Raw genomic sequence first — 21,848 nt, 5'->3', positions numbered from 1 at the left:
CACCGCCCCGCCGAAGCGCAATCCACCCATACCCTTACATTTACCCCTTACCTAACACTACGGGCAATTTAGCATGGCCAATTCACCTGGCCTGCACATCTTTGGACTGTCGGAGGAAACCGGAGCACCCGGAGGAAACCCACGCCGACACGGGGAGAACGTGCAAACTCCACACAGTCAGTCGCCTGAGACGGGAACTGAACTCGGGTCTCTGGCGCTGTGAGGCAGCAGTGCTAGCCACTGTGCCGCCCACTAACAAATACATAAAGGACAAAAGGGTAACTAGGGTGAGAATAGGGCCCCTCAAAGATCAGCAAGGCGGCCTTTGTGTGGAGCCACAGGAGATGGGACAGATACTAAACGTGTATTTTGTGGAAAAGGATATGGAAGATACAGAAAGTGGCGAAATAGATGGTGACACCTTGCAAAATGTCCATATTACAGGGGAGGGAGTGCTGGATGTCTTGAAATGCATAAAGGTGGATAAATCTCCAGGACCTGATCAGATTTACCCTCGAACTCTGTGGGAAGCTAGGGAAGTGATTGCTGGGCCTCTTGCTGAGATATTTGTATTACCGATAGTCACAGGTGAGGTGCCGGAAGACTGGAGGTTGGCTACCATGGTGCCACTCTTGAAGAAGGGTAGTGAGGAGAAGCCAGGGAACTATAGACCAGTGAGTCTGACGTTGGTGTTGGGCAAGTTGTTGGAGGGAATCCTGAGGGACAGGATGTACATGTATTTGGAAAGGCAAGGACTGATTAGGGATAGTCAACATGGCTTTGTGCATGGGAAATCATGTCTCACAGACTTGATTGAGTTTTTTGAGGGAGTAACAAAGAGGATTGATGATGGGAGAGCGGTCGATGTGATCTATATGGACTTCAGTAAGGGGTTCGACAAGGTTCCTCATGGGAGACTGGTTAGCAAGGTTAGATCTCACGGAATACAGGGAGAACTAGCCATCTGGGCACAAAAGTGGCTCAAACATAGAAGACGGAGGGTGGTGGTGGAGGGTTGTTTTTCAGGCTGGAGGCCTGTGACCAGTGGAGTGCCACAAGGATCGGTGTTGGGTCCTCTACTTTTTGTCATTTACAAAAATGATGTGGATGCGAGCATAAGTAGTACAGTTAGTAAGTTTGCAGATGAGACAAAATTTGAGGTGTAGTGGACAGTGAAGAAGGTTACTTCAGATCTTGTTCAGATGGACCAATGGGCCGAGAAGTGGCAGATGGAGTTTAATTCAGATAAATGCGAGGTGCTGCGTTTTGGGAAAGCAAATCTTAACAGGACTTATACACTTAACAGTAAGGTCCTAGAGAGTGTTGCTGAACAAATAGACCTTGGAGTGCAGGTTCATAGCACCTTGAAAGTGGAGTCGCAGGTAGGATAGTGAAGGCGGCGTTTGGTATGCTTTCCTTTATTGGTCAGAGTATTGAGTATAGGACTTGGGAGGTCATGTTGCGGCTGTACAGAACATTGGTTTGGCCACTTTTGGCATATTGCATGCAGTTCTGGTCTCCTTCCTATCAGAAAGATGTTGTGAAACTTGAAAGGGTTCAGAAAAGATTTACAAGGATGTTGCCAAGGTTGGAGGATTTGAGCTATAGGGAGAGGCAGAACAGGTTGAGGCTGTTTTCCCTGGAGCATCGGAGGCTGAGGGATGACCTTGTAGAGGTTTACAAAATTATGAGGGGCATAGATAGGGTAAATACGCAAAGTCTTTTCTTTGGGGTCAGGGAGTCCAGAACGAGAGGGCATAGGTTTAGGGTGAGAGGGGAAAGATGTAAAAGAGACCTAAGGGGTAACTTTTTCACGCAGAGGGTGGTACGTGTATGGAATGAGCTGCCAGAGGAAGTGTTGGAGGCTGGTACAATTGCAACATTTAAAAGGCACTTCGGTGGGTATATGAATAGAAAGGGTTTGGAGGGATATGGGCTGGGTGCTGGCAGGTGGGACTAGATTGGGTTGGGATATCTGGTCGGCATGGACGGATTGGACTGAAGAGTCTGTTTCCATGCTGTACATCTCTATAACTCTAAGATAATAGACATAAAAATGATGGTGACACAAGGAAAAAGCATTTTCACATGGCAGGTGGTTAGGATCGGGAGCACGCCCCCACCCGTGAGAGTGTGATGGAGACAGATTCTAGAGGGATCTGGATCATTATGAGAGGATAGAATGTGCATGGTGCTGTCGAAAGAGTGGCTCCAAATGCATTGCTCCTTCACCGAGCCATCTCAAACATTACAGGTGAAATAGCCACCTTCAATGCTGTAACCATTCTACATTTCGATCTCCTGTCTAGAATGTTTTCACTTCTTGCTGACTCTCCCTGCAGTAAATGTTAATTTGTACAAATTGATTTGTCTACCTGTTATTTAAGCAAAATTTTTCCTCTATAGGTGAAGACTTTGCCATTGTACAGCAGGAGATCATTATGATGAAAGACTGTAAACACTCAAACATAGTTGCATATTTTGGCAGTTATCTCAGGTATGTATAGTAAGTATACAGATGTACTTTGTTTCTTGCAATTCTTTGTGTAATATGTCTTTAAGGGGTTATACTGTATTATGCATGTGCTTGTACCTGCATTTACTAAAATTTCTAACAATTAAGTTGAAAAGAAATCTTTACCTTTTTAATGTGTCAGACACATTTTGATGACTCGTATACAGTTGAGCTTAGAGGTACTGTAGTTTTATTGTAGTTGTGCTCTTTCCCTTTTGTGTGCATGTCCAACACAATTTATCTTTTATATAGAATATTTTAATGTAATAAATATCCCAGAGTACCGATCGAAACCAACCTACCTAAACGGAATCAGGAAAATAGATAAACAGAGGATTGGTTAATGAACAGGAAGCAGAAAGTAGACATAAACAAGGTATTTTTCAAGTGGACAAACTGTAACTAGTGGACTGCTGCAAGGGTTAGTGCTGGAGCCAGTGCTATTTACAGTCTACGTTAATAACTTTGAAGGGACAGATTAATGTATGTAAGCTTGCAAATTATACAAAGCTAGATGGAATATACTGCAAACAGATATAATTGTGTGACAAGTTGGTAGATGGAATAAACTGTGTGGAAATGCGCAGTTATTTACTTGGTCATAGAAACTATTCTGCTTTTCTATTTTTAATTGGTGTAAAATTTCTAAATATTGATGTCCAAAGAATCTTGGATGTATCCCTGTTAGTATGCAGGTGCAGCAAGCAAATGGGAAGGCAAATTTTTTGTTTCCATTCATTGCAAAGGGATTGAAATACAGGAATAAAGAAATCTTAGCACAATTATACGGTGCTTTGGTGAAACCATACGTTAGTATACAGGTGTAGCAAGCAATTGGGAATGCAAATTGTATGTTAGCCTTCATTGCAAAGGGGTTGGAGTACCGGAATAAAGAAGTCTTAGCAGAATTGTATGGGCTTTGGTGAGACCATACCTGGAGTACTGTGGTGCAATTTTGTCCTCCATATTTAAGGACAGTGTTGTGAAATTCAAATTCATGTATTCTCTTTTGTAATTTTTAGATTTAAAAAATTTAAATTTAGAAGTAGAAATTTGAATAAATACAACTAAAGGAATTATTTGCCCTTAAAGATTGGAATCATGTTGACTTCAGAGATAACAGATCTAGCAACAGAAAATCTATGCTTGCAGATAGGGTGTTCTGTTGAAATATTTTGTTTTTGAGAGTTGGAGCTAAATTGGTTTATAAACAAAATTGGCTTAAGAGCATTCAAACCCACTTACTACTTTGTTCAAAACGGATTTGCAAATGAGAGATAATTACCTTTAAAGATTAATTTGCCAAAGCCCTGAGCAGGCTATGTTGTAAGGGAGATGGATGGAACTTAAGGCTATCTGATTTCTCTTTGTGTATTTGCATGTGGCAGGAACATATCTAGAAATAGGACAGGCATAAATGTAATCAGTAACAGCTAGTATACTTAAAACAAATATAACCGAGATAACAGCAACAGTTGGTACTTAAGTTGTAATTTTTTAATGTAGTAAGATGTTCTAAGGAATTTTATCGGAACACAAATTGTATGACATTGTGGGCCCCTCTAAATTGATGGCGGTGGTGATGATTGTTGTGGTGCTGAAAGAGATTATAGATCCATAGATGGCTTTGAAAATGAAAATGAGAATGAGAATTTTAAATTGGTTATATTGCTTGAGTCCAGGACCTTTTGACCAAAGAGGTGGATTTGGCTCAGAAGTAAAAAAGTTTTGGATGACCTGACATTTATAGAGAGTAGGATGTGGGGAAACCAGCCAGAAATGTGTACAAATAGTGAAAGTTAGGTAACAAAGATATTGATGAGAATTTCTGCAGCACCTGATTGAAACAGGAGAAATTGAGCTTTGTAATGGAACTGGAAGTAAATAGTTTTCAAGATGGTGTAAACGTGTTTAGAAGGTCTTCTGTGGCTCAAATATGACACCAAATGTTACGAGGATGGCTTCGTAAGCTGAACTAATTGGCACTTCCTTGGAATGAGGGACTTTGGTAATTATAATCATCATCCACATCAGTATTCTGTTTTTCTTTGCAAAGATGCCTTTAACAACCCAACTTACGTAAGATGATATTTCAGTTTTACACAAATTTTGACAAAATTTTCAACTTAAATATGAAGAATTTTGTTTGTTTAAAGTATCCAGTATGATTTCAAGGAAAGTTAGTCATATAGCACAGAAATAGGCCAATCGGCCCAACTTGTTTATGCCAATCAAATATCCTAATCTGACCTAATTCCATTTGCCAGCATTTTACCTTTATTGCTCTAAATCCTTCCTATTCATATGCCTCCTAAATGTTGCAATTGCACCTGCCTCTACCACCACCTCTGGCAGCTCCTACCCCCACCCAAAAACAAGTTTAGAACACTCCCCCAACCACAGCAAATCTCCACATGAGGATATTGGTCCCCTTTCAATTCACGTGGAACCTGTCCCTCTTCCAGATCATTTCTACCCCTGAAGACATTCCAATAGTCCAAAACTGTGAATCCTTTCTCCCTGCACCAACTCCTCAGTCATTTGTTCATCTGCTGTATCCTCCCATACCTACTGTCACTAGCATGTGATACTGGTAGTAGTAAAGATATTACTCCTGAGGACCTCCTTTTTAACGTGCTGCCTGATTTCCTACATTCTCTCTGCAGACCCTCATCCCTTTCCCTACCTATGTTATTAGTACCAACAGGCACAACTGTCTGCTGGTCACTCTCCCCTTTCAGAATATTCTGCATTCTCTGAGACATTCTTGATCCTGGCACCAAGGAAGCAGTGCACCATTCTGATGCCTCGTTGATGGCACAGAAACATCTGCCCCAGACTCAAAGGTCCCCTATTACAGTTCATCACTTGGGAACCTGACAGACCCCTAGTTACAGTACAGCCAATCACAGTACCACAAACCTGGCTGTCAGCGCTATACTCTCCTGAGAAACCATCCTTTCCTACAGGATCCAAAAAAGTATGCCTATTTGAGTTGAGGAAAATCACAGGAGACTCCTACACTACCTGCTACCTCTCCTACCATACCTGGAGGTCAACCATCAACCTGACTGTATCTTCAGTGTCTCCATTTTCCTGATGGTTCCATCTGCTATCCATCATGCCCACTTGCTCTTTTATCTCCTCATTGCCTCTAAATGCCACTCTAACCAATCCATGTGGTCTGATAGGATTCGCAACCAAGCACACTTCCTGTAGACATAGTGTCCAGGAACATTCAAATTCTCCTTGACCTCCCACGTCTGACGGGAAGAGAATATCACCCTACCAAAAGCCATTTCTCCCCCTTTAACAATATACAGATCCAGAAATTATCTAAAAACAAATGCAGCACACTTTTCTCAAAAACACTGCTCCAGGATAACCGAATACCAATCCTTAATATTAAAAGTCAATCAAGAGACCCATCTCAGTGTAAGCATTAATTTTAAAAAATCCTTCACCTTACTATTATAGATTTACAAAAAAAAATTTAGAAGTTGTGTATGTCTTAAAGTCAAAACACTTAGCTGATCAGGCTGAAAAGCTAAATCACATCCTCTTCTGTCATTTCAGGCAGTGACTTTTTTTTGCAGTCACTGATAACTCTGCCGCTGCATGTAAAGCTGGGTATTAGACCTCCTATGTCAGCTATGAAAGTTAATGTAAACAGAATCCACTTTTACGTTGTTCATAGATCTGGTAAGGCTTCTAATTATTCAATTAGTTGCCAAATTACATATTGCAATTCGATTGTCTGGAGATTGCAGTTGGTCTGTGCTCACAGTTGTGTTGGAAATGCATTTAGGCTTAAAGGTAATCCTTCAAGGTTTCCAATAAATGTTAAAGGTCCTTGATGACTTGTAATTGAATGACTGTCTGTAGTCTAGCTAACTATGTTGATCTGTGTTTTAGATTTTGTATGAAATTCAGGGTATAGAGTTTTAAACATTATGTAGTAGTTTGGTGTTAGAGTTTACATCAGTGTAAAAGTAGGAAATAGTATATTGATGCAGATTTAATTAAAATTTTTAATAGTTCTCATTCCAAGGTAATGTGTACCATTTAATATTCTTGAAGACATCTCTGATCTAAACTTGCACGTAGCATATCAGTGTTGTTACCTAATTTGCTTAATAAAAAAATTAACATTTTGATTTGTGCAATGATCTCAGCTGAAGTTATTACTGGACATGGAATGAGCTGCCAGGGCATGTGGTGGAGGCTGGTACAATTGCAAAATTTAAGAGGCATTTGGATGGGTATGTGAATAGAAAGGGTTTGGAGGGGCATGGGCCGGGTGCTGGCAGGTGGGACTAGATTGGGTTGGAATATCTGGTTGGCATGGACAGGTTGGACCGAAGGGTCTGCTTCCATGCTGTATATCTCTATGACTCTAAGTCAGAACTCAGTAACCTGGCTTAATGGATCATATTGTTTTGATTTTAAAAAAAGTGATCTCATGCAGAATTAACAATTAACCAGAATTGTATAAACAAAAGAATGAAGGTAAACTAGAATAAAACAAACTATCTACTATTAATACGAATTCAAAGACTTTCAAACCAATAGTACAAGTATAATCCTGTTAATCTCAAAACTCTACTTAATAAACTGAACAGGATACCCAAAACACACAACTGATGTAGTATCCAAAGCATCGCTTGTACAATCTTTACATCAAAGTCGCTTGTGATTTCAACTCCTAGGGTGGAATTGCAAATAGCTTCCTCTTGGAACTGTAGTGATTGGAATGAGGTTGGTCAGGTAGACTTTGTAGAATGTGAGTTCCCTGATTGGACCAGGTTAGCATCCCTAATCAGGGAGTTCTGGCTGACAGATGGAAACTGGAGGATCAGGGTTCTGTTCACCTAAGGACCTGGCACTGAGCTGGCCGAACTATGCATGTGTAAGTAAAGGGTGACTTGGTGATGGGATTCATGGAGTTATTTCAGGAACAATCATACACCTGAGCTTAAATGTACTCTGTTTTAAATAATCTCTTCAGGGCTTTAGCCTAACACTTCTAGTCTGGAGCTAGCACTAACTCTTCATTCTGAGGTAACCTAATTCTTCTCGGAAGCCATGTATGTACAGCCATCCCATCCCAAGGATTTCACAGGACAACTCAAAGTAAAGCTGAAACTAAGGTCAGTCTCTCTCTCTCGAAGCTGAATGTTCCCCTTAAGCTGAAAAAAAAAATCCATAAGTATCCAACAAACCATGAGTCTTATTATTTTCCTTCCTTGTTTGCAAAAATTCAAAGATCAACAAAAAAAAAGTCCATTACTGGCAAACAAAAACCTATTCATTCTAAAGCCCGGCCTCAAAAACTGTTTTGAAAGAAATACTTACAAGTTAATTATTAACTTGAGACACAGAAAGCCAAAAGGTTACCAACTCAAAAGACCAAAATTAATAATAAATTATGTTAAATATATACACAATTTACATCATAGCAACTTGTTGTGAAAATGGTTTGGTAGTGTTCAGCTCATAAGTGTAATTCCAAGTAGAAGTGTAAAAATGCCCTGTTTTATTTATTGTTTGTTAACTTTGTGATGGCAGTTCTGTACCATGCTGTTTAATTCTGTAGGTTAGAAAATTATACTTGTTTCATATTATTCCATGTGCTAAAAGGAAGATAATGAATTCCAAGGTGATACTCCATCAGCTTAATTTGAGCCTTGCATAGTTTTAGCAAGATTTCTCTATTTTATGCTCCATTCTTTTTGCAATAAAGGCTAGCGCTCTCCCAAAAAAAATGCAGAACCATGCTGTCCAGTGTTTCCAGATCTCCATGACTCCTAGTGGTCTGAAAATCATCTAAATTCCTAGATCTCTCAATTCCTCCACCAATCCAAACCCCTGACTTCCTTTGTATCAAAGATGCTGACTCCACTGAATAGAACTCCCTAATAGTTTCATGGCAGATTCTAATGTTACTACAACAAAATAATTTCTTCCTCAGTTCATCCAAATCTCACTGATACCTGGACCTTTATTTCCACAATATTTGAATCTATGAAACTCCTTTCTGTCCTGTCAGGTCTTGAAGGCCACTTCAAAATTATACTAGATATTCCCTCATCAACCCTCATGTTGAGGGATGTTATTACACAGCTTGGGATTTGAACCCAGGACTCCTGTCTCTCAGGCAGCAGTATTACCACTGCACCACAAGAGCTCTCCAAAATTATAAAACAAAGAACTGTGAAGGCTGGAAACATAAAACAAAAACAAAATGTTGGAGAAACTCAGTAGGTCTGGTAGTATCTGTAGAGAGAGCAGCAAAGTTTACGTTTTGAGCCCAGTGATCCTTTGTCAGAATTATGCCATATCCTGAGACTGGCCCTTAATGTTAACAAATTAATGTCTTCTGTTCTCACCACTTGGAGCTGTACCATAGAGGTCTGGTTGTTAAGAATCATTAAAATGCAGATTTTTTTTTAAAATCTAGACGTGACAAGCTATGGATTTGTATGGAGTTTTGTGGAGGCGGATCATTACAAGATATATATCATGGTGAGCATACAATTCTTTTTTTAAAATGATAGAAATATATGCAAATTTCATATACCTTTTTAAGTTTTATAACTGAAGTTTTGTAGTTTCTCTCGTTATATTCAGTATTATGTATGCAGTCTTGATGTTAAAATAGTATTTGTTTTCTTTAAAACCTGTAACATACTTAGATTGACACATTTAAGTCCTGAATTGAAATCTGTCCTATCCTGACCCCTATTTATTCACTGAGCTTTTCAAGTATTGCTCGTTGTCTGATACCAGTTGCACTGTTCCATATTTTTAATCATTCTGCACTATAGCATATACTGTGGTTTATCTTTCTTTTGTTTTGTTCATTCACCTGAATGCTAGTTGCTCATGCAACCAACTTTATTGTAAAACTGCATTGTGTTTTCAACAAATTAATGAGAAACTTTGTCAGCTGTGCCACAACTATGGTCCTCGTTGAAACCTTTGTTGTGTCAAGCCAGTTTGAAAACCTGTAGAGTTAATGATTTTACATTGCTATATGAAGGTTCAACAGCACTGTGCAGCAGAGAATTTAAGAATAATACAACATAGAAGCAAGCCATCTGGTGGATCATGCTTGTGCAAGTTCTATGTCCACATAGTCTTCACTCCTCTGCTCTTTCCCTGCTACTCTGAAAATGTTTACCTTGGAAATATGTATCCAGTACTCTTCCAAATATTGCCTTTGACTTTGTTTCCACAAACTCTTTAGGCTGTGCATTCCATACTGTATCTACTTTTTAAAAATAAGTATAATTTCTTCATGGGCATTCAGCTTTTATAAATCACATGTTGGAGTGAAATTCCCATTTGTGGCAGAGTACTCTGTTTGACGTGAGGCTGTCAAGCAAATGATGGAAATGGCATCTGGTGAAACAAATAACTAATTCTTGCAGCCAGTTCCAGTTTCATTGACAGGCCAAAGAACAGGTGGTATCCCTGTGTTTTCTGGTGAGTGATACATGCTTCAGAACGACAACAGTAATGTGCTTTTAATATCATAAAGCAGACAATAAAAACATTTTGGGGTGCTTCACAGAAGAATTGACAACAGCCAAAAAAAGAGATAATAGGTGAGGTAACTAAAGCTTTTAAAGGAGGAAAGCAAACTAGGCAGTGTAAGGAGGGTACTCCAATGCTTTGAGCCTAGGCAACTGAAAGTTTAGCTAGCTGTGGAGGAGCGTTTAAAATCAACATGCTTAAGTGGCCAGGATTACACCAAATATCTTAGAGGGTGATAAAACTGGATAAGATTAAGGAGATAATGAGTGAGATAGTGGAGGAATTTGAAAACAATCTTGGGATTGTTAAAATCAAGACATTGCTTGATCAAGATTAATGTAGTTCAGAGCAAAGGTGGGCAGGAAACTGATGTTTGGTGCAAGGCACAGGTAGTTGAACTTTGGGAGTATGAAGTTTATGGATAATAGAAATGGCGAAAGCAGCCAGCTTGTTGGAATGGTCAAGTCTAAAGTTAAGAAAAAGGTGTATAAGGATTCAGCAGCTGATGAGTTGAGACATGAGAGAAGTTGAGCAGTGTTGAGCTAGAAATGGAAGTTCTTTATGATGGTTCGAGTGGGATTTGAGGCTTACCTCTGGATAAAATGTGACACCAAGATTACAAATGGCTTAATTTCTTGGTTGTCAGGATGAGGGATGCTGTGTGTAGCTGAGGAAGAGAGGTTTGGAATGTGAATGGTAAAAAATGGCTTCAGTCTTCCTAATATTTAATTGGAGACATTATCTGTCTTCTGGTACTGTGTTGCATAGGCAATCTGGTAACAGTGGAGGAATCGGGAGAACTGGTGGTGAGGTGAGGCTGGGTGTTGTTACTGTACATATTAATACTAACTCTGCTTTGAGATGTTGGAGAGGAGGAAGAGAAAGTGTAAAAAAAAAACAAAAGTGATCTTAGTTGGTCATCATTAGATAAGTGGAACCATGTGAAAGCATTCTCATCATGCTAGATGACACAGGTTTTGAAAGAGGATGATGTGGTCATGTGAGGTGGCAGGTAATCAGGGTATTTGGATATGAAAAGAAATTCACAATAAGCAGCTACAGGCAAGATAAGACGAGATCACTGACATTTAGTCGATTTTGGTCGGTGCATGGTTCTATGAGAAAGACATAGAAGGGAGTAATAAAATAAATTTCAGGACTAAGAGAAAATGAAAAGTTGAGAGACTGGATCCTAAACTGGGATAATGCTAAATTTCTTCCGTGACAATCATGATTATAGTGTAATGACTATAAGTTACCATTGGCATCAAGGTTAAAGCAAGAGCTAGGTGGTTCTTGTTTTTTTTCTGGACGAGAGAGATTCAGTGTACAAGATTGAAGAAATACCTTATTACTTGAAGGGAAAACTTTGCAATTCGCATGGTGGATTTAACAGCAGCATTTCTGGTAACTCTGCGCAGCTTTTCTACCAAGGCATCATATCTGGAGTGTGAAGTGGATGGCATTTATTACACTATCAATTGGAAATCTCAGCCCTGCTATAATACTAGTAAATAATATCCTCTTCAACAATAAAAGTTAGAAGGAAGAGCTAAATGTGAAGGACTTTGTACTTTTTGCATGAAATGGCAGTATTGTGCTGCTTATGCCTCTTTTCTTTCCTGGGAGTGTTTTTTTATGTCCTGGTCCATGATGATTATGAGAAATCTGGATTGCTCCGAGTTCTTCCAGTGACAGTTGCAAATCCCCTTTGAGTAAGATAAGAAATAAAACAAAGCACACAAAGCTAAGACCAGGAACCATGGCCATGACCATAGTAGTGGCATCAAGTACTCACACTACCTGCAACTCACCTTTGGCCTTGCCTGTTTCACTCGGTTTCTCTTTGCTGATTATGTTTTGTCTTTTCCTGCTTTTGATTGCATTGCCAAATGGCCAAAATTTCCTTCTCTTAATTTTAGTTCACTTTTCTCCCCAAGGTCAGGGCAGATGTACTGCTCCTGGAATGGCCCAAATGTACAGGTGTCGTGCCATTTCCTTGCCTACAGTCAGAAAAAAAGGGGGGAAAAGTGACTGGGTGGTAGGGGTTATACTGATATGCAATGACGGCTCACAACTCCACTGCACAACTCTGATATTGATGCGCAACTTGACAAAGATGTGCACAATGGCTTTTAAATAAAAATGGTGACACCAGTTGGAGATATGGACCTCAAACAATAAACTATGTTAGAATAAAGTGACAAGTTGCGAAGCTTAAACCATGGACTTGCATCATCATATGCTTGTGCTCTGTTTCTAATTTTTTTACAGAAGTTATGATTTAGTGCAGTTAGTGGAAATATCCTAAATTGTTGATTTACTTTAGAGTTGTTCCTTAATTTCATTTTCTCTTAACTTTCTAACAGTGACAGGACCCTTATCGGAACTACAGATTGCTTATGTGTGTAGGGAAACGCTACAGGTAAGCAATTACAGTCTTTCAGTAAATATCTTTTGCAAGCTAACAATCCATTCCAATTTTGCTGTGAATATTGAGGAATTTTAGTATGGGCATTAAACAGTAGATTATGGCATTTCTTTTCATCTTTGGGACCTGGGTTTGGAGCTGGTGTAGACTGACGAGTTGGAAAAAAGATTTAAAAATGACTTGTATTTATCTAGTGCTTTTCCCCAAAGCTCTTTACATCTATACTTAGATATATAAACACTTCTGTAATGTAGGAAAGTAACTTTGCTTAGGAAAATCAACAGTTGTTCAATTTTGATGAATGCCACAAAAGCAGTCTAGGTTGACTTTCTTATCAAAGCTAGGAATGGCTAGTGCAGAAAATTCATAAAAATACATTTAGGGTTTTTTTTGAAGTTATGTTGAAAATACTTGTCTGGTTCCAAAAATACTCTGACTTTTTCCTGTGCATAGTTGAGGCATATATACCTGGAAAACTCAAAGGTCTGATTCCTGGTCTGTGCTCTGTTAACTGACATGATTTGGGTGAAGATGATTGCTGCATTAATTTCATTTAGGTAAAGGCAATTACCTAAATGGATGGTTGTCAAGGATGTAGTTGGCCATAACTCTGATTCTTCAGATCGTCCTATAGATTGCCAATCCTAGCAGTTATGGTGGTGTGGTGGCTCAGTGGTTAGCACGGCTGCCTCATAGCACCAGGCACCCAGGTTCGACTTTAGCATTTGGCGACTGTATGTGTGGAGTTTGCATAGTCTCCCCCTATCGGCGCGGGTTTCCTCTGGGTACTCTAGTTTCCTCCCACAATCCAAAGATGTGCAGGTTAGATGAATTGCATGTAGTGTTCAGAGATGTGTAGTTTAGGTGCATTAGTCAGGGGTAAATGTAGAGTAATAGGGTCAGGGAATGGATTTGGGTGGGTTACTCTTCAGAGGGTTGGTGTGGACTTGTTGGGCCAAATAGCCTGTTTCCACACTGTAGGGATTTTATGAAATGGCATTTAAGCTTGCAGGTAATGCTTTACAACAATACCCCAGTTAATTCTAAGTAGAATGTAGGAGCAGGTAAAGTCACTTGAGACTGCTCTCCCATTTAGTTAGATATTGACTGTTTTGTAGCAATGCCATTTTATCTGTCTTGGTTCTGTAATGCTAATTTCCTTGCATGCATAAATCTATCAATCAATATTTTCGATTTTCAATTTCTTTATTTTTGGGCCAGGGAAGATGTTATTGGCAAAACCTGTCTTTGTTGTCTATTTCTAATTTCCCTTGAGTTATATGGCTGCTCATCTGTTTAAGAAAATAGCTCAGAGCCAGTCACACTGGATTCACATGAAGGCCAGACCAGACAAAGGCAGCAGCTTTTGAATGGCAGTTGATGGTAGTTTCATGCCTACCTGTCATGGAGATTAGCTTTTAATTCCAGACTTGTGTTAGTTAAATGAATTTAAAGTAGCTGATTATTGTGGGATTTGAATGTATGCTCAGAGCCTTAGTGCCTTGTAGTGCAGCATTAAGGTCCCTATCTCTGAGCTAGGAGGCCTGTGTTCAAGTGCCACCTGCTCCAAAGATATGTAAAACATCTCTGAACAAGTTGATTAAAAGATATCCAAGAACATTAACCTGGGCCACTGATTTATCTAGTGATATTGCCACTCTGTCTCCAATCAATCTAGCCTTAGCTTTTTAGATTCTTGTGTTCTAGATTTCTGCTCCCAATTTGTTTGCAGAAATGTTTTAATATCATCTTAAAGCTGCTCAGCTCTAATTTGTAAAGTTGTGCCATCTTGTGACTTTCTAAAAATGTGATTAGTGTTTCCTGGAACCTGAGATAAAGCAGAAATATTTCAGTTGACATTTGCATTTGGAAATTGGCATTTGACTATTTGTCTATATGTGTAATTTTTAATATCTGTTTGATTAGCTGAAATCAGTGGTTTTATACATTAATGCAATGTATATACTTTTTTTCCTTTGCCGCAGGGTTTATATTATCTTCACAACAAAGGAAAAATGCACAGAGACATAAAGGTAAATAAAGTTGAACTGCTGGTAACTTTTTTCACTTGTCTATTGGCCATCTGTTGAACAGTTTTATAGCGAATCTTATAAAACCGAGCAATGAATGAAAAAATTTGAAGAGTGACATCAATTTGATGTCTTTAGTGTCAGAATATTGCTTGTGATTCTGTGTGATCGTGAGGTATGAAGGTGTCCCTAACTATCAGCTATCTTTGTCCCACTGCTCTATTATGCCAAATTAAAATCAGCAATACTGGACTTGAACATTTGTTCATGATATGAGGATATTTATACTTTCAGAGGTTTACTTTTCTCTCATTGTCTTCTGAAAGCTTCATGTATGCAGTCAGTACTTCCACTTTCAGTTCTAATTGAGAGTTTACTGAATGCCTGCAATAGGAAACAAGCCATACAGTAGATTAAGTCCCAAAAGGTTTGCCTGCAGTATTGGATAAATTAATTCAGCCTCATACCAACATAACTGGCACTTTTTGGTTCTTGTAAGCTATGTTTTGGCTATCTGAATAGTTTTTCTACTCTGAGTGGTAAGCTGGCTATGGTAGCAGGTTATGATTAGCTGTTCAGTCAGGCAAAAGCTACAAAGTGGTATTTAATCATTTCAGTACCAGGGCTACCATTCATAATTTGTATAAATAATTTAGTCTCAGAAAAGCTGAAGTACAACTTCAACTTTGTAGACAACACTAATTTGAAGGAGATAGTACTGAGGAATATGGGTCAATTTTTAAAATTCTCAAATTGTCGTAAGGACTACTTTTTAATTCTTATTAACCTCATTAGGTGATGCAGTCTTGTGGTAAAAATGCCTTCTGTATTTCTATGAACATATGGACTCTCAGAAACAAAATTAGAAGCATTCATCAATATCCTCAATAATAAACTCTCCATTAAATGTAAAGCCATAACACAAAAGGAAAGCATTAATTTCCTTGAAACTGCATTAATTTCCTTGAAACTGCATTAATTTCCTTGAAACTGCATTATTATCTTGCCTATTCAAATAGACATAAGTTAGCATGAGAAATTATTTCGAAATAACTGATGTTTTTACACCTGAAAATCCATCACCCTAAACAGTCATTCTGCAGACTGGTGAGGTCAAACTTAATACATTTCAATCGCATCAGCTCAAAGCACACAGAACGTTTAACCAGGTAGCTAGTTCCCTTTTCACTGCATGTCAGGTTTAAATGTAGCAATCAATAGTACTGATTGCAGCAGAATCCATTATATTTTCCTGAATTTTATGCATTGTTAAAGTAGACAGTCCATATTTATTTGCAAGGCATTCCCTCAATGATTTAAAGTTTTCTTAGATCCTAGTTAGCTGAAAATCAATTTGTTGACAGGTTTAAAGCTGTCCTCTCTCTCTTGTAGCCTCCATCTTTTCCAAGACACGTCTTGTAGATTCCCCCTACCCCCTTAAACCAAACTTTCAGATCCCCCTCCAACCACACCTCTCTTATATCCTCTTTCACCCTTCACCATCCATCTTGCTGGGACTCCATCTCCCCATGCAATGGTTTGCTGGCTCTTCTCTCCCTTTCTCTGACTCTTGGGCACATGCTTGCTCCTCCTTCATTCTTGGGTGTGTGTTATGCGCACTACTCCCTTGCTGTAGCTTGCTTGCCTGACTACTCCTTCGCTGGCGTCTGCCCTCCTTGTGTGTGTCTGCCCACCCTTGCTAGAACATAGAAAAGTACAGCACAGAACAGGCCCTTTGGCCCACGATGTTGTGCTGAGGTTTAATCCTAATGTAAAATATAATAACTTAACCTACGTACCCCTCAACTCTCTGCTCTCCATGTGCCTGTCCAGCAGTCGCTTAAATGTCCCTAATGACTCTGCTTCCACCACCACCACTGGCAACGCGTTCCATGCATTCACAACTCTCTCCGTAAAGAACCTACCTCTGACGTATGCTCTATACCTTTCCCCTAATATCTTAAAACTATGACCCCTCGTACCCGTCAAACCTACCATGAGGAAGAGTCTCTGGCTATTGACTATCTATTCCTCTCAGTATCTTGTATCGCTCGATCAGGTCTTCTCTCTGGAGAAGACAAACCCTTCAGTCCAGACAGCATCCTGATAAACCTTCTTTGCATCTTCTCCAAAGTCTCTGTATCTTTTGTATAGTAGGGCAACCAGAACTGGATACACTATTCCAAAGTGTGGTCTCACCAGGGACTTGCAGAGCTGTAGCGAAACCTCGCGGTTCTTAAACGCGATCCCTCTGTTAATGAAAGCCAAAACACCACATGCTTTCTTAACAGCCCTATCCACTTGGGTGGCAACTTTGAGGGATCTATGTACCTGCACACCCAGATCCCTGTGTTCCTTCACACTACCTAGAATCCTGTCTTTAATCCTATATTCAGCATTCGAGTTTGATCTTCCAAATGCATCACTTCGCACTTATCCAGGTTGAATTCCATCTGCCATTTCTCAGCCCAGTTCTGCATCCTGTCTATGTCACACACCTGCGTGCCTGCCCTGCGCCCTCACTTACACTGAGTTCACGCACGGATGTATTTTCAGGAAGCATAGGAGAGAACCAGCCCGTAACTGGAAGAATGGTTTCTCACTGCTACTTTCCATTCTATTGACAGGGCTGGGTTTTCTTTGATCATCCCTGTGAGCCCTCCCCATGTCTTTTGAGCATTGCTGAGGAAGTTACTTTGTTACTGCAACCAAATACAGTACAGCATTATTAACCTAGCATGACGTGTGTAATTGTCTGCTGAATTTCAACTTGGGCAAATGATATTTACACTTTGCTAGATAGAAGGAATAAGAAAGCTGTATGGTGCTTGCATAATCAATTAGGGAGATGGACCAAAGGAATCATGGAATACAGAACATAAATCATTAATTTGGAGATGATGGTGTTGGACTGGGATTGACAAAGTTACAAATCACACAATACCAGGTTATAGTCCAACAGGTTTATTTGGAAGCACTAGCTTTCAGAGCGCCGCTCCTTCGTCAGGTGGTTGTGGAGTGCACAATTGTAAGACACAGAATTATAGCAAAAGTTTACAGTGTGATGTAACTGAAATTATACATTGAAAAATACCTTGATTGTTTGTTAAGTCTCTCATCTATTAGAATGACCATGATAGTTTCACCATCTCAACATCTTCTCTGCGCTGACACCAAGTATTACAGTTAACCTGAGAATGTAAGCTTTCTAAAAAAAGTTTTGTGGTTCACATATGAAAGAAGTGAAACTATCATGGTCATCTCCTCTAGAAAAGAAGAGACTGCTGCAGCAAGACAGAATTGAGGTATTTAAAATGATGAAGAGATTTGTTGTCTGAATGTAGAAAAGTTGTTTCCACACAGGATCTTCATTGCTAGGAACCATAAATATGAGAAAGTCAGTAATAAATCCAGTAAATTCAGGACAGAAGCCTTTTATGAAGATTGCTGAGAATTTTGAACCTATTGTCACAAGTAATGATCAAAGTGATGAGCATAGATCAATTAAAGGTGTAATCTTTGTAAGCAAGTAAGGGCGAAAGATACCAGAGGATATGCTGATAACACGTTGAGTTAGATCCTAATAATCCCAATATTTTTTGAATGTGTTTCAGGCTTTTATCATATCAATTGATGGTTTGCAAGCAATTTCCTATCTTGCAGCACACTCAGACTTTGTTTCTGGTTGGGCAACTCTATTCTGTAGTTTCAACAAACAGTAATTGCCAACTGTAATTGCATAAATTAGCCTTTTAAATTCCTGAATCTTACTGAGCACGGTTGAGAATAGACATTGCATACAGTTCTAGAATTGTTTAGAATTTACAATGCAATAGATTCTGCAGGAATTTGTAATGAACTAGTAAGGTGCAACAGTTCAGTTTGGCCTGAGAAAGTGGCCCAAGAGACAGAGAAAGAGGAACTGTAATTTGTGACAAGGTGAAAGACAGTTGTTCTATTCTTTGACTGCAATAAAATGAGCTTCTGTAGTACTGGACAACAGTCTAATTATAAAGAGGTAGTAGAGGGGTCAGGAGAGGGAGAGAATGCTGATGTTGGGTTTGGATCCTAATATGTTTTAGATAATACTGATGAGAAACAGTTGTATATTATAAATAGGTGGGCGCTAAGAATAGCTGTTTAATATATTCTAGAGATCATGTTTCCGGTGACAGATTTGTCAGAATTTGTTTTGAGGAGGTAATAAGTAGGATAGATAAAGGGGGAAGCAGTAGATGTCATATGTTTGGACTTTCAGAAGGCATTGATGAGGTGCCACAGATTAGGCTACTTAATAAAGTAAGAGCCAAGGATGTTGGAGATGTATATTAGCATGGATAGTGGATTGGCTAACTGATAAAAAGCACAGAACTGGGAAAAGGGGGGCATTTTCAGGATGACGATCTGTAACTAGTGGAGTGCACAGGGATCAGTGCTGGGGCCAACATTATTTACAATATATTTGTGACTTGTGTGAGGCACGTGAATGTGTAATAGCCAGATTTGCTGATGACACAAAAAAAAGTAGTAAGGCAAGTAGTGAAGATGACACAGTGGAGTATAAACAGGTTAAGCGAGTTGGTTAAAACTTCGCAGATGGAATATAATATGGGGAAATGGTGAGGAGATCACTTTGGCAGGCAGAGTAGAGGAGTTAAATGTTATTGAAGAAAGACTTAAGAAATCTACAGAACAAAGGATTGTGGAGTCCTCATGCATGAATCACCAAAAGCTATCCATCCAAGTTGAGCAGGTAATAAGGAACGTAACTTGAATATTGGCCTTTATTTCAAGGGGAATGGGGTATAAAAGTAGGGAGGTTTTGCTAACCAGGCATGAGTCAGACTATGGCTGGAATTCCATGAATACATTTGAGCTCCTTATCTAAGTAAAAAGAGAGTGACACTGGAGGTAGTCCAGAGAAGGTTCACTAGGCAAATACCAGGTTTGGCGGGACTAATCTAAGGAAAGGTTGAGTAGGACGGGCCTGTACTTGTTGAAATATAGAAGAAGGAGAGGTGACCTTATTAAAACATACAAGTTTCATACGCTACTTGACAGGGTAAAAGCAGAAAGATTGGTTCTTGTTTGTGGGAGGGCATGATCTCAGAACAAGGGGTTGTATATTTAAGACAAGGATGTGGAGACATTTCTTCCAAGGGTGGTGACTCTATGGAATTCTCTACCAGAGAGGATTGTTGAGGCTGGCTCCTTAAGTATTCAGGGCTGCAATAGATTTTTTTCATCAGGAGGTGAATTGAGGGTTATGGGGCAAAGGCAGGAAAATTGAATTGAGGGTTAGCAATAATCTCATTAAATGGTAGAAAAGGCTCTAAGCTGAATGGCCTACTGCTGTCCCTCTGTCTTATAAGCTATTGCAGGAGATTCTCTGACAAGTAATATAGAACTTTAATATGGCTATTCCTTGTACCCAATTGTGGGAAAAGCTGCTGAAAAATCAAGCAGGATGAGAAGGGATAGTGCACCAGGTGACTTTATATGGAGCTGCTTGAATGCTTTAGCAGGGATGAAACAATCATGGTAATATGGTCAGCATTTCCTGTAAATTTTTTAAGTTACTGTCCAGACTCCTGAGGGCCATGTTTGGCAGTGGCCTCTAGAAGCAGAAGCCATTTATCAGACCACTGAAAGATGTGGAAAAATATAGTGATCGTTTTGGGTGGTGACAACTCTTCGAATGTCTTTGGCGAGGTTTGAAATGAGGGCTTTTTTGATTCTTTCATGGAAAGTTATGGGCCTTGCTGGCAGAGCCTGATGCCAGTCTTTAATTACTCTTTAACTGAGAACTGCATTCAAAAATACCTGGTCAAAGCAAAAAGTCAACCACCCTTTTGATCTGATTACATGACCATGAATTTGTTTTCCTACAGGACATTACTGAACAAAATGGGTTTTGCAACAATTAATTGGATTTTATGAATTGCATTTTAGTTCCATCTTCTGCTGTTGTCGAACATGAAATCACAACCACTGAAAGTTAGCTGGGCCTCCTGATTGCTAATCCAGTGATGTCAACATCAAATCCTTCCAAATATAGAAAGGTCAGGATTTATTGTTGGAGGAAGGTGTGATAGCAAATTTGGTAGGGGAGGAGGAACAATGCCAATGAGAGGGAGCAGTTAACAAAATGGAGGCAAGGAAGACTAGTAGAATGGTGAGTATCTTAGTGGTGGTAATGTCAAGAGCAGAAAGTGGGTCTTGGAAACAATGAGCTTGGAGGGGAAGTGGGTTCTGAGAGGAAAGAGAGATTTTGGGCTGAGGTGGAGGTGAAGTTACAAATCAGCAGAGAAGGCTTAATAAGTAGACTCAACCTTAGGGGCAAAGATTCTTTAGCTTCTTCCAGTTGGGAGAGGAAAGGGCAAAGGGACAAACTTTTCTAGGGGATTGTTGAGCATGGAAAATGGATCTTGGGATTACTGTGATGAAATGAACAGTTTGGGTAGAGCACAATCTGGTAATGTTTTGTGGTCCAGCAATGCATGTTTTCCCCTTTATGCATCTTGTACTTGCTGGAGTGAGGATGAGGGCTAAACCAGGGGAGCACTCAGGGTGAGAAAGAGTTCTGTTTTTTTGTGGGAAACACAGCAGTTGTAGTTGGAGGTAAGATGTGTAATTGAACTGTGGAATTTTATGATGAACAGAAACCTAAAAATTAAACAGTTGGGAGTAGTGTTGCCAATGATTTGGTATTCTTTTTCTCGGCGTGAACGTAGAAAAAAGTGGGGCAGGAAGTGAATATGAAGTGAGAAGGATGCAAAAAATTTATCAGGGAAGGCTTGGTCTATAGATCAGATGATGGGAGCAAACTAAGACCATGTGAGATATCAAGATGGAAAGGTGGCCCTTATAGTGGTTAACATTCTTGTCTTGAGTGTTTAAAGGAGAATAGTGATGAAATGGAATGAGGACAAGGTGACTTTTGATGGAGGTTTAAATGACAGAGTGAGAAGTTGCTTGATGTAAGAGGACTGAGTATATCAAGGTAGGAAAACCTTAAGGTCTTTTTGAGTGGATGCTGGAGAACAAGTGCATTAAAGGAGAGGAATGGAACATATTGAGATGCACAAAGAAGAAGAAGATGCCAAAATGATTTGGGGAAACCAGATGAGATTTGTGATGACTGCCAAACTGCCACTGTTGGAGTTTTAAATGCTGCATATTTAGAAGGCTAAACCAGGCTGATAGTCTTCATTGATGATGTCAATCATTAATAAATTGACATTCATTACTTGTGAGCCAAATTTTCACGTAGGCCATGTGCGATCATCTGCAGAAATGTCGTAGTCATGCAGCGTGGCAACATGTCCTTCGG

The 21,848-nt window shown here is 39.5% G+C and overlaps 1 protein-coding gene across 10 annotated transcripts in view; it reads left to right on the top strand.

The window, feature by feature from the left end:
- LOC122552997 (mitogen-activated protein kinase kinase kinase kinase 3) overlaps positions 1-21,848 on the top strand; it is a 297,582-nt gene that overhangs the window by 98,780 nt on the left and 176,954 nt on the right. For all 10 annotated transcript variants that reach the window (XM_043696372.2, XM_087991550.1, XM_087991549.1 and 7 more), the window contains exons 3-6: positions 2,407-2,497; positions 8,976-9,040; positions 12,424-12,479; positions 14,471-14,518. In XM_043696372.2, the coding sequence (XP_043552307.1) occupies positions 2,407-2,497; positions 8,976-9,040; positions 12,424-12,479; positions 14,471-14,518 (260 nt within the window). The remainder of the gene's footprint in view (positions 1-2,406; positions 2,498-8,975; positions 9,041-12,423; positions 12,480-14,470; positions 14,519-21,848) is intronic.

Source organism: Chiloscyllium plagiosum, unplaced genomic scaffold (genome assembly GCF_037043375.1).
Source record: "Chiloscyllium plagiosum isolate Xiang-an unplaced genomic scaffold, Cpla_swu_hap1 HiC_scaffold_10, whole genome shotgun sequence".
Classification (NCBI taxonomy): domain Eukaryota; kingdom Metazoa; phylum Chordata; class Chondrichthyes; order Orectolobiformes; family Hemiscylliidae; genus Chiloscyllium; species Chiloscyllium plagiosum.
Note: the sequence above shows the minus strand (reverse complement) of the source record. Positions and strands in the feature narration are given on the sequence as shown.